The following is a 14176-nucleotide window of genomic DNA, read 5'->3' as shown; positions in this document are numbered from 1 at the left end:
TTATTAATGTTACATTTTGAGAAGTTTTTATCATAAACTTCAAACAAATGTTCCTTAAATGATAAGACATTTGTATCGTTTCTATCATTTGTATAAAGTGTTTGATAACAAACTGTTTTTCCTGTAGTATTGAATCGGTATTATTATTTGAGGGGTTCAGTGGAAAAGTAGTTTAACCCACATTTTTAAAAATTTTCCAGATAATCACTGCCAACAATACATTGAGTATGTAGTTTGTTGTGGAAAAAGTACCGCACCCCAAAACCCATACAGTGCTGCTACCCAGTCCACCCACTAAAACAAGCACTGCGGCTACCTATATCCTATTTACTTTAACAGAAAAATAAATTTTGAGTTGTGGAAAACTTGTCTTTCCCACAATTAATATATTTTTATAATTAATGAAGCATCAAGATGTACTTTTCATTAAGTTTATCATTAAATAGTATAGTTTGCAGTCTCAATACATTTTAGGCAGGTTTTTTCTCTTGTGGTTTTTTCAAAACTAACATGTACTTTTTTATTTATTTAATTTATTTTTTTTGACGTATAGATTTAATCATACCGTAAACATATGTAACTACAAAAAGCAGGGGCAAGAAGGAGATAAATTGTCTTATTGCCAAGCCCCTTTATATAGAGTAAACAAAAAATAATAGTGAATGGCAAATAATAATAAAAAATAATTTATAACTAATAATTAATTCAGTGCAGCTGAATTAATTATTAGTTATAAATTTAGCTGCGCTCATCTTGCGGAAAGACTTGAAGGCAATTTGAAAAATGTTTTACAGCGCCACCAACGCCGCACAAAAAAAACTAAGAGTCAACATTCCGAGAGTTGAAGGCCAGTGTCTAAGTACAACTGATGTGCTAGAGAAACTAAAGCAAGTCAATGAGACCAAAAAGTCAAAGCAATTAAAAGAAAGCAAGATTCACTTCAGTGAAGCTTCAGATAAAACTCAGCAAATGCAACATTCAAAAAAACCAAGACAAGACAAAGGCACCAAAAGGTTACAAAAATTGGGAAGAAGCATTGTCAACTCAAAGCAACAAGTGGTACCAATGTAAAAAATTTTAGTTGTAAGTCTTGGGTTTGCCGATTGTGTTTTACTCAAAAAACACAAAATTGGTGAAAAGTTTTCACCAATTTTGTGTTTTTTGAGTTCTGATTCGTTAAGGATTGTTAGAGTTTCAAGTTCATTTGTAAATATTTTATTCCATGCCTTTGGTCCTCTTATTGAAATTGAATTTGTTTTGAATATCGGGTTAAAAAAAAATTGAATAACTGGTTATTCAAAAAAATTTGTTTATTTTAAATTAAGCGTTTAAAAATTTTGGAGTAATACTTTTAATAATTTTGAACATAAAAATTAGGAAATGATAAATATTTATTTGGTAGATATTTAGTATATTTAACTTAATAAATAAAGGTTGGGAGGTTGTATAGCGGCTTTCATTGGATATAATTCTCATTGCAAGTTTTTACATATTAAAGAGTTTTTTTGATTTATTTTAGTTGGTACCATACTATGTTAGCGTAATTAAGATAGAAATGAATAAAGGAGAAATATAAGAGTTTTAAATCTAATAATATCGTTATATTTGTTTAAACTTCGAAAGTTCTTAAAGTTTATGTGTTTTCTGTGAAGGAACACGTTTGTAAAACATTTGTAAAAATAAATGATGTAAATAAATAACAGGTGAAAATAAAATTTTACGAACCTTCAGAAAGCAACCTATTTGATATTGAACTCACTACTTTGATTCCTGACTTATTTAAGCTACTTAAGTTGGATGGTAAACCCATCATATCGCATGCTGAGGAAATTATAAAATCTTATTCGAATTGTTACATCATTAATCCAAATCAATACTGTAAAATCCCGTAAACTTGGACCCTGGAGAATCGAACTTTTACTTTTAAGTCGGACAGATTTTCAATTCCCCTTGAACTTTCTCTATCAACTTAGTATAAAATCATCAGCTTAAGTTGTACCCTAGTTATGTCGGACCGTTAGCTAACTCGTACCATTTTTTTAGGTCCCTTTTGCAAAAAACTTTGCTTCACTAGGACTTTTATTTTGAACTACATATAAGTGCACCTAATACAATAATAAAATTCTAAGAAAGTCAAAAATATTAATTAAAATTCAAAAATTCAAACGTTTAAAAATTAAATAAGTATTGCATCAAGCATAATTTATCAAACAAAAGATTTTCATGGACTTTTCAAATTATCGGTAAGTCTTATATTTTGTTGATAATATTGTTGGTATCCTGTTGATACTTTTTAAGTCAATTATCAGGATAAGTCAGACATTTTCAAAAAAATCCAATATACCAAGACCTTCGTTTAACTGGGACATTCGTTATGTCGGACTATATATCTATTATCCTTTAGAGTCTGACTTAAAGGGATTCTACTGCACTTTTATTTTGCATTTTTGTTTAGCTGCTATCTTTTTTCTGAAATTTAAATTTACAGTTTTTCTATTTTGGATTTTGTAAAATTTTAAGATATGAAGAAAGTAAAATACAGATACATTTTGTGCGCCAACGAAAATAATGTTTAATATTATAGACTTTCACTCCAGATTTGTATAAGAGGATAATCATAACAATAGTTTTGCTATCAGCAATGGTGTTGTTAAAGCAAAAATATAAGGATGCGAAGACTAGCCTCACTTTTTACTCAGTGGCTACAATGAATTAAAGATGACCTTTTTTGTATCAGAATTTTGGGTAAACAATATAAAAACTGCAAAAAGTGATTTACCTAGATTTTAAATGCATCAGGGCGAGTCTGGATTCAAGAAATCTATAAATCAACCTTCCTTTCTACATGGTCTGAATCCGCCCTTGAAGTGCATTCCATTTAAAAGAGAATGTTTTTCAGTACTTGTGGTTTTTTGTTTTTGTTTTTTTTTTGAAGTTAAAATAAAGTTTTACATTTCCATGAATAAGTTATTACCATGTATTTTTCCTTTGTTAATACATGTGCGTGACATTTTAGAAGGGAAGGGGTGCAAAAGGACCAACAAAACATACCAAAGACTACCAAAAAAAATTAATACTTAAAACTACTCAATTTAAACAAACAATAAAAAGTCATCAAAAAATTAAGGGGGGGGCATGTCTCCTTGGCCCCATGTTGCCGTGGCCCATTTGCTTAAGTCTTTTAAAAAATGAAGGCTTAAGAAAAATATTGTTATTTAGAAAAATTCATGGACGATAAGTTTGTTTTGGAAATTCTAAAAGTTAATTCAACAGTACTTATTCTATATGAGGCACAGGCAAAAATGTCATCATTTGTGCCTGTGCCTTATATAGAATAAGAACTTGTATTTTTCTAAAAAGCCAGAAACCCCTATAATTTTAACTACCTATTATCTTCTAAATGAATAAATAATTGCTTTTTAAATTAATTGTATAAACATTATAATATTTATCTATTCAGTAAAAAAAATAGAAATTAAAAAACTGTTTCAAAAACAGCAAATGTTTTACAATTATATAGTTTTAAACTTTAGACCCTTTTTTTCACTAATTCTCTCAGACTACAATTCCATTTTTACTATTTGTCACACTATTCTGTTTTTAATATTTGCAACACTATTCCGATTTTAATATTTGCGACACTTTTCCGTTTTTACTATTTGTGACACTTCTGTTTTTACTGTTTGCGACACTATTCCTTTTGTTATTCTTTTTTTATGTTTTCGACACTATTCCAATTATACTATTTGCGACACTATTCCTTTTATTATTTGCAACACTATTCCTTTTTTTTTTTTCCAACATTTGGCCTTTTTAATATATTTGACACTCCTGAAATTTATTTTTCTACATTATTTCTGTCATCCACCTGTGTACCATATTACCAGACCATACCATTCTATAATAGACCAAATGAATAAGATCAAAGCTAAAAAACATGAGATGCCACATTTTTTATAATTTGTTTCTTGATCTAACATACTCTTAAAACTTTAAGTATGATTAAGTTTTTCATTCAAATGGTTTGTGGATGTTTTCATTCAATTTTTTCATTCAAATTGTTTTGCAATAAAATGTGAAACAAAAAAATTTGGTTTAATAAATCAAATTATTTTTCTTTTAGTTAAAGAATATGCCAAAATTAATGTTTGCTATAGAATGTTTCTACTTAAAACTATTTTCAAGAATGTATAATTAACTATTCATAATGTTTACAATTTAAATAAAACTTTCTTCCTCACTTGCAAGACGTTCTAAATCTGTTCTAATATTGTTACTGTAGCTTGATATATGTTCAATTTTCAGCAACAGTTCTTGCTATGCTGAGTTTACGGAGTGGGTATTACAAACGCTGCTGAATTAAATTTATAATTATTGAGCGTTAAAAATTTTTTAGATTTTTTCTTTTTCTTTTTTTTTATCTCAAATTTCAATCACAAAATTATTTAAATAAAAGAATTTTAGAAGGCTAAAATTCTTTTGTTCAAATAGATTTCTTTTTAATAATATAAAATATAATAAATAAAATTCCTAATAACAACTTGCGTATTTATAGAAAATATTTTATCTTGATATTGCTTCAAATAGAAATTAAAAAAAATTGCATCGTGGTTTTTATATTCTATTCGAGATTTCTTGTTAAAATAATTTTTAGTTAGAAGCTTATATTATGTGTTAAGAACATATAAGACATAAGTATTATAATCTTTGAGTATATTAAGTAAATTTAATAGTTGAGTAACTGTAATTTACTGGTTGTTTTGATTTAGTTTAAAGGTAAATTTACTTTATCCATACAGTAAATCAAACTATATAAATTTAAAATAATATTGGAGATTTAAAGTAATTTAAATTCAAAAGCGTTTAATGTTGAAAAAAATCTCTGCGTAAGAGAGCTAAGATCATATTTACTGTGATGTACTTTATGACCCCTAATAAAAAAACTTGGACAAATACATTACTTTTAAGAATGGCTAAAAAAACAACTAAGTAAATGAAAAGAAACTAAAATTACCAAAAAAAAAAAAAAATTGCGAAAATATTCTTTATATTAATATTATTATAATAATATTTTTAAGGAAAAACTAATCGCAAAGGTGTGAAAAGCAATTGTGATACGCTTAATTCAAACTCTGTATATATATTTTTTAAATAAGCATTATTTATTGATTTTTTTTACAAGTGTAGAATATTATAAATTTGTGATTTTTTTATATCAAATATTAAGTCTGCAGATTGCAGCATATATTATAAAAACTCTGAAAACCAAAGTTAAATAGAGAAGCTAAAATAAATATTTTAGTTATACATTTATTACTTAGTTTAAATCAAAAAAATTTAACCCAAACAATTTTTTAAAACATTTTCTTTAAAATCAACAAAACTTGTCTTTGCACTTAGGAATCCCTTTAATTTTTTTTAATTAAAAGTATTGTACTTTGATACATTTTAAATCATATATGTTACTGAGTTTTAAAAAAAAAATTAGTAAAAAACAATTCTCACTCAGAAAACTTCTTTATTATCCGCTTAATGCAGGAAAGTGATTCAAGCAGGCAAGGATAAAATCTTTTAAGTTTGAAAACCAACTGCTCAAACTTAGTAAATGTTCACAGTGTAAAGATATACAGAAAGAATAGAACATGTTGTTCATTTTTTTTGTTATTCAAATTTTTTGTTATTTGAATCAGTTAGGTATTTAATACTTGAAGGTCTCTGACCCAGTTTTAATGTGTTATAGTTAATCTGACTTTTCTGTTGAACAAAAAAATCTCTAAATCCACAGTCATATTTAGTATATATAGAAATGTTATTGTATGTTAGAGTATGTTATATATAATTGTATGTTATGTAAAATGTTTTGTTGGATGATCTGCACTAAATTCATTTTTTTTTTTTTTTTTTCATTTTTATCTTTTTGCAATTACACTGTAACTTGTAAAAATCTTTCAATTAAAAACAGCTAGATTAGGATTTATTTATACTCTGTTGACTGTTAAAAAGTACCTAATTTCATTTTTAACTTTTCTTTTAAAACTGTTCATTTATTCTTTTTTCATGTAAAAGAAATAAAAGAGGCAAAAATTATACAGTTTTATGACGTATTATATTTATGTCTATCACATTATAATTATTGTATAATAATCCCTTATGCTTCTATTTTTATTAATACTTATTCAAACATAAATAGGTCTTTTACACATAAATAAATAAAAATGCCAATATTCTAGTGATCATAGTGGTTATGATCACTATAATATTGATTGAATCACTATAATAAACTGACTTTTAATATTTAATGATCTTCAAAACATTTTAACCCTGATGTGTAAAATGTTTTGAAGATCATTAAATATTAATAATCAGTTAATTTGATTATGTAACTATGTATCATTTGATCATTACATAATTGTAATACATCATTTGATGTATTACGTAATAAGAATGATAACAATAACTTTTCAGTTAAATAATTTGTGAATATTTATTTACATTTATTTGGTTTAATTTAGACTCAATCTCCTTCTATTCGTCAATTGGTAATGCAATCAATGGCAGATTGGTATTTAAAAGCAGAAAAGATAGGTGATCAAGCTGAGCAGCAAACTCGTTTGTCAAGAATTTTGGATGTTGCTCAAGATTTAAAGGTAAAAAAAAGATTTGTTTTCATAAAAAAAGTATCCACCTGCTCTATATATATACTATATATATATATATATATATATATATATATATATATATATATATATATATATATATATATATATATATATATATATATATATATATATATATATATTAGTGCCTATGCACCTGTTTAGTTTGGCTTAATAGTCAATACCGATGCATCGGTAATACTTAATATTAATCCTTAATATTATTATAATACCCTTAAATAAATACATTAAACCTATTATTAGCCACAATCGGCATTAGCCGATGGTATATCACTAATGTGATGTGCCATCGGCTAGTGTGTGTGTGTGTGTGTGTGTGTGTGTGTGTGTGTGTGTGTGTGTGTGTGTGTGTGTGTGTGTGTGTGTGTGTGTGTGTGTGTGTGTGTGTGTGTGTGTGTGTGTGTGTGAAGAGAGAAGGTGAGAGATTCTTTTTTATATATGTGTGTGAGTGTGTAGAGAGAGATAGAGATTCTTTAAATATTGTTGTTAACTCTATTACTTTTGAGAAACAATTTAGCAATAGTTTGAACTATTAACAAGTTACTATTATCATAACAATAACTCTTATTGTCTTGTTTGTCTTTATATTGCTTAATTTATATTATGTATACAAATTAATTCTTTAAGGTATGATTTAACATAACAATTTTTTTAGGCATTGTCAGTTCTACTTAACTCATCTCCATTTTCATTTGTAATTGATTTGGCTGCTTTGGCATCAAGAAGAGAGTATTTGAAACTTGATAAATGGTTAGCTGACAAGCTGAGGGAACATCAGGTTTGTCAACATTGCCAGCTTCAATGCTCTTTTAACTTAAGTTAAGTCATATCATATTATAGGATAGAATATAACATCTAAAATTTCAATTATTGTATAATATGACATAACATCTAAAATTTCCATATTTTACATTTACAATTGTTTCAAACATTAAATTATTCCTAGGAGCCATTTACACAAGCTCTGGTAAATTTTCTTAAACGCCGTTGTCCACAACTTTTGGGTTTAAGTGATAAAGAGTTACCGAAAGCAGTACAATTGCCACCAGAAACAATTTCAACAACTTTGTCATGTCTTCATCAGTTTGGCAGGTATTTATTAAAATTAGTTTAAACAAATCAATCAAATACTATTTTTAAAGTGGTTAAATGTGATTGACATTAAGTAATGTAACATTGTGGTTGTTCAGCAATATAGGATATAAGTCAGTTGCTGGGCAAGGCAACCAGAGAGTTATTAGTTACAATAGAGATTTTAACATTTAATTCTAAAATCATAGTTAAAGATAATCTGCAAGTATTTTTGTTCTAATTTTTTTGAACAAAATCTAAAAGTGTTGAAAGGTTCTAAACATAATTAAAAAAAATAATAAAAAGCCTACTGGATGAAAATTACATATGCATGGTATTCGAAATGCAAATATTGAGTGGACATGGTAAAATCGGGTCAACTTTAAATTGAGATTTCTCTAAAACCACAAATGCTTTTTATTTTTTAATTTTTTTAATTCAAAAGAAAATCTGGAATTGGAAGAAAGAAAACTTTCCTTAAATCCTAAAGGGTAAAGTCGGTTCTTAGTTCAATAGCAAGAAATCCGAACCAGTAATTTAAGACTTTGCTTTCTTATATCAAAAAAGTACTTAAAATGCTGGAATTAAAGCATTTCGTAAAAAAATACACCTAAGAGAAGCTTAAATAGTAAAATTAAAGGAATTTGACGTGCAATGATCTTGGTTAAAATAATGACAGATAAAAGTATGTGCATAATTAAAGATGATGAAACATTGCAAGGCGGATTTTTCACAACTTCCTGGTTAACATTTTACTATGAAAACAAAGATAGACCTGTCAATGATCAATTTAAATAAACTTGATGAGAAAAATTTGCATTCAAGTTCCTTGTGTTGCAAGCAATATGTAGCTGAGGTATGCAGTCCTCTTGTTTTGTCACTAAGAAGACCTTGACTGTTAATCTCTACATCAAAGAATGCCTCTAAAAAGACTTTTGCCATTTATGAAAAAATACAAATACTGATGTCTCATTTGACCAGATCTTGTTGCTTCTCAATATTCTAAAAGACTTTTACAGTGGTGCAAGTATAATAATGTGAAAATTGTTCCTAAAGATGTGAATCTTGCAAATCATCCTGAAAACCGTAAGATTTTTGGGCAATAGTTGAAGGAGTTCTTCGTAAGACAGGTGGAGTAACTAAAAATAAAAAGGACTTCCAAAAAATGTGGATTAATGCCACCAATAAGGTGATAAAAGAAAAAATCTGCTTAGTGATGGCATCAACCTGCTATAAAATTTGATCTCTTGCCAAGCAGCCAATCAAGTGCAGAATAGTAAAAAAAAAATTATTTTTATCTTATATAAAGTTCTTATCTTTTGGTAATTATTATAATTACTTTTTATAGTGTTTATAATTAATTTTTATTTTGAAGTATTCACAAAAAGCTAGCATTGTTTTAATTCAAAATAACAAAAAGTATAACGTCAGATTTTAGCAATTTTTTTAATGGCGGAGATTGAAAAACTGCAAAGTTGAATGTTTTAAATAAAGACCAAGTTCATTAAAAAAATTATATTTTCTTCCTGTATAATTTAAATTAAATGTAAAAAGCTTTATGTTTAACATAAGTTTAGTTTAACGTAAGTATATTAAATTTTTTCAAGTTTTTATAATTAAAATTAAACCTAAAAGTTTTAGTTGAGCATTGAATAACACTGATAAACAAATAAAATTTTATTGTGCAAATCTTGTTAACTAGGTGGTTTTTTAAAACAAATTAAATATGCTGATTTCAAATATGCAAACCATTTTTCACCATCACATCAAGTTGTGAAGATATTTGGGTTCAAATCTTTATTATTTAAGGTAAAGTCCCTAATATTGTCGAAAAAAAAGTTATTCAAAAGTATGTCAACCTGGGTCTCAATAGAAACGTATTTTCATAGAGATTTTAAAAATGGTATTTGTTTGTAATAAAAATAAGCATTTTCTCACATAATTTTTTTTGTCAATAAATTTTAAGTAAAAATATTTATCTTTTCTAAAATCTCTATGAAAATACGCTTCTTTTGAGACCCAGGTTGACATACTTTTGAATAACTTTTTTTTCGACAATATTAGGGACTTTACCTTAAATACGAAAGATTTGAACCCAAATATCTTTACAACTTGATGTGATGGTGAAAAATGGTTTGCATATTTGAAATCAGCATATTTAATTTGTTTTAAAAAACCACCTAGTTAACAAGATTTGCACAATAAAATTTTATTTGTTTATCAGTGTAATCTATATTCAGAGTAATTATTAAACTTTTAAATAAGTAATCTTTAAATTATTTTTTTATATATATATTTTACATATATGTGTGTATAAGATGTTTTATATTTTGTTTGTATACTTAACGTGTATGTTTGTATAAAATACATTTTTATTTTATGTTGTAGCGGACTTAGTCTTGAATTAACTGACACAATTAAAACTATGTTAGCAAACCATGGACCTTTAATGAAACCGCGACCTGGTAACTCTGGTCCAAATGTACTTATTATGCCTCCAAAACGTGAAAATGGATTTAGTTCACCACTAGCAGGAATGTCTCCTTCACCTATTGGTACTCAGGTATACATATTCACTGTTTTTATTTTTGAGTTGATGGTACAGTGAGCACAATGCAATATTGTTAACATTCAAAAATTATTCAACATACAGAGAATTTAGTTTTTTATGGAAACATTTTTTATAAGAGTTTTTTATTAGGTTGAAAATATTATTTTGTACAAGAAAATATAAAAGAAAAAAAGTATTGAAAAAATTTTTTTAACCATTTTTATAATAACAAGAAAAATATTTAAAATAAAAAGTTTTTGGATGAACAATAAAAAGGTAAAAACCATCTTTTACTCATTATGCATTATTACTATAGATTATTGATTACCATTTAAATAAATATTTAAATAAATATTTTTACTCTGTGTATGTTGATGACTATGATACAATTATTATTGAATTGCATAATATACCTTCAAATTTGTTATTAGACAGTTCTAATAACACATAATAATGTTCAAACTAGACTTACAGCACTTGATAAGTCAAAATCGGTCGGTTTTGATTTAGTTCATCCTTATATTTTAAAAGAATGCAGCTCTTCAATATCATACCCATTATATTTAATGTTCAAAAAATCAATTGAATCAGGTACTATACCAGATATGTGGAAAAAGGCAAATGTTATGCCACTTTTCAAAAAAGGAAGCAAATTAAAAGCATCAAACTACAGACCAGTCTGGTTAACTTCAATACCATTTAAGGTATTGGAAAGAATAATAGCTGATTGTATCATGCAATACCTGATAAAAAATAATTTACTTGGAAAAACAACATGGTTTTATGAAAAGCAAAAGTTGTACAACAAACCTATTAGAATATCTAGATATTTTAATGGATGCGTTTCATAATGGAACACCGATAGATGTATTGTACACAGACTTTAAAAAAGCTTTCAATAGTGTTTCGCATGAAAAGTTATTATCCAAGTTATTGACTTATGGTATTTCTGGTAAACTGTAAAGTGGATAGTCTGCTAACAGTGTGACAGATTGGGTTGATGTCCTTAGTGGTGTACCACAAGGGTCTGTTTTAAGTCCTCTCCTTTTTCTGGTATTTATAAATGATTTACCAGGAAATTTTATTAATGAATGTCGTTTATATGCTGATGATAATAAAATAATTGCACCTATTTCTTCTCAAAATGATTCACAATTGTTTCAAAATGATATTAATAAACTTAAAGAATGGTCTACAAAATGGAAATTAGGATTAAATTTTGAAAAATGTAAAATTATGCACTTTGGTTCAAATAATAAAGAATATTCTTATTTTATGACTAATAACAATACATTAATGTAAATTGAAAAGTCAAAACTAGAAAAAGACATTAGTGTTTATATATCAAGTGATTTGAAATGGACCAAACAACTAAAATATGCAGCCAGTAAAGCAAATAGTATGCTCTCACAACTAAATAATACATTCAAGTACAAGGATAAAGATCTAATAAAAACACTGTATTGTACGTATGTTAGACCAAATTTAGAGTTTTTGATTCAAGCATGGAGTCCGTATTATACAAAAGATGTTAATGAACTAGAAAAAGTTCAACAAAGAGCAACCAAAATGATACCGGAACTAAGACATCTTGAGTACAAAAAAAATTAGAAATTTTGGATATGACAACTTTAGAGACTCGGCAGCTAAGAGGTGACTTGATCCAGCAATTCAAGATATTTAAAGGTATTGAAAAGATTGATATTAAACAAAATCAAGAAATGAACTCTATTTCCTCGTCAGGTCCAGCATCTAACATTAGAAGAGCAAAACGTAAATTGAAACCTGAATTGGTTAGAAATTGTATGAAAAGGCAATATCTTTTCAGCAATAGAGTCGTTTATGGATGGAATCGTCTACCAGCAGAAGTTGTTCAATCAAATTAAACTTAACAGCTTTAAATCAAACTTGTAATTGGTTGATTTAAAAACGATAGCAAACAAGTCGAAATTCAAGAAAGCTTATTATTATTTATTTAAAACTGAAGAGTAATTAACATATACCGGCTGTCATAGATATTGCCTGGCGCTTTATCTCATCAGCATTAACTATTACTATTACTATTTTACTATTTATTGAAAATTGTAGGTGAAATATGACTTTTTTATAGCTTTTAGAAAATTGTAGGTGAAATATGACTTTTTTTATAGCTTTTAGAAAATTGTAGGTGAAATATGACTTTTTTATAGCTTTTAGAAAATTGTAGGTGAAATATGACTTTTTTATGGCTTTTAGAAAATTGTAGGTGAAATATGACTTTTTTATGGCTTTTAGAAAATTGTAGGTGAAATATGACTTTTTTATGGCTTTTAGAAAATTGTAGGTGAAATATGACTTTTTTATGGCTTTTAGAAAATTGTAGGTGAAATATGACTTTTTTATGGCTTTTAGAAAATTGTAGGTGAAATATGACTTTTTTATGGCTTTTAGAAAATTGTAGGTGAAATATGACTTTTTTATGGCTTTTAGAAAATTGTAGGTGAAATATGACTTTTTTATGGCTTTTAGAAAATTGTAGGTGAAATATGACTTTTTTATGGCTTTTAGAAAGATATTACTTTTATTATAGATATTACTTTTTTTATATAGATATTTTTTTACAACTTTTAGAAAGTTTTTATTTTTTATATGATTCAAAGGATTTTAAAAAAGTAAAATGTCATTTTTTTAAAAAAGTGACCAACTTGAAATAGTAACAGAAAATAAGCTAACTTAATTTATATAATGAAAATTAGTTTCCGATTATAACTTAAAACTATATAAATAGTTACATTATAAGAAATCAATTGAATGCTTCTTTATTCTTCAATTAAATTTTATTTAGCCTGATTCTTTTTCTTCTGTTTTTGGACTATCAAATGCATTTAATAACACTACTTCAAGCAGTAGCCAGTACCAAAATTTTAATGGATCATCTTTGGGAGGTTTTAGCTCCTCTTTTGGAAGCATTAATAATATGTCATCTACTGCTGTACAGCAGCATTCAAAGTTTAATAATATTTTAAGTAGCGATCGAAGCTCCTCTGTTCCTATTGGTAGTTCTTTATCATCAAGTTCTTTATCTTCTATGTCTCAAAATCCATTAATACCTCAGTTAACTGGAAATGTATCCCCAGGTAAGTTTTGCTTCAAATAAAAGTGCGCTACTTGCAATATATATTTTTTATTTATAATTTTTATTTTAAAAAGTAATTTTTTTTACATTTTTTAAATATTTTATGTTAAAATGTTTATTTCTTTAGCAGCAAGCTCAATGTCACAAAATTCTCTTATATCACAGTTTACAGGAAACCAATCTCAAAGTATGTCTAATGATTAATTGTTTTCAATATGCCATGGTTAAAATAAAAATAAGTTATTTTAAAGTAACAAATGGCAAATGTTGCAGTAAAGTATGTGATTTAGATAACATGCAAAAATGTTAAAAGTTTAATATTAATCAGTAATTAGAAGGATGACATCTAAAGTCAGGGTTGATATTAAAAAATCCACTCAAATGTGCTTTCAATTAAACCAGAACAAGTAGGTCATGCTTGAAGTTTAGAAATAAATTTGCAAAATCTTTCAGGCAGCTTTTTAAACCGCTAATTCAGTAATATTATATCTGTGATATTGCAAAGTATTGACTTATAAGCTTCAACACCATTACAATTTTGATATACTTTGGATACTTGGCCGATTTTTTTTTTGTTGTGCAATTAGTTATGCATTGCAAAGGTTTTTGCAAAAACACAATAAAAAGTGCCCTAAATAAACCCAGTGGTCCAAATTTTTTGGGACTGTTTAACCCTGTATAGAGTTGATTTAAAAAATTATTGTATTGAGAAAATATCCAAAATGTTCAAATAATATTTTAGTTAATTTTTTTTATGCATTA

At 26.7% G+C, this 14176-nt stretch overlaps 1 protein-coding gene across 2 annotated transcripts in view; it reads left to right on the top strand.

The window, feature by feature from the left end:
- Nucleotides 1-14176, top strand: part of LOC136072151 (CCR4-NOT transcription complex subunit 1-like) — a 70703-nt gene that overhangs the window by 33375 nt on the left and 23152 nt on the right. The window contains exons 15-20 of one of the 2 annotated variants that reach the window (XM_065820772.1): nucleotides 6513-6647; nucleotides 7333-7455; nucleotides 7624-7769; nucleotides 10137-10311; nucleotides 13124-13415; nucleotides 13542-13601. In XM_065820772.1, coding sequence (XP_065676844.1) covers nucleotides 6513-6647; nucleotides 7333-7455; nucleotides 7624-7769; nucleotides 10137-10311; nucleotides 13124-13415; nucleotides 13542-13601 — 931 coding nt within the window. The remainder of the gene's footprint in view (nucleotides 1-6512; nucleotides 6648-7332; nucleotides 7456-7623; nucleotides 7770-10136; nucleotides 10312-13123; nucleotides 13416-13541; nucleotides 13602-14176) is intronic. The other variant, XM_065820773.1, reaches the window with a different exon arrangement.

The sequence above is a fragment of the Hydra vulgaris genome, chromosome 15 (assembly GCF_038396675.1).
Source record: "Hydra vulgaris chromosome 15, alternate assembly HydraT2T_AEP".
In the NCBI taxonomy this organism is placed as follows: Eukaryota; Metazoa; Cnidaria; class Hydrozoa; order Anthoathecata; family Hydridae; genus Hydra; species Hydra vulgaris.
This window is presented reverse-complemented; position numbering and strand designations above follow the sequence as displayed.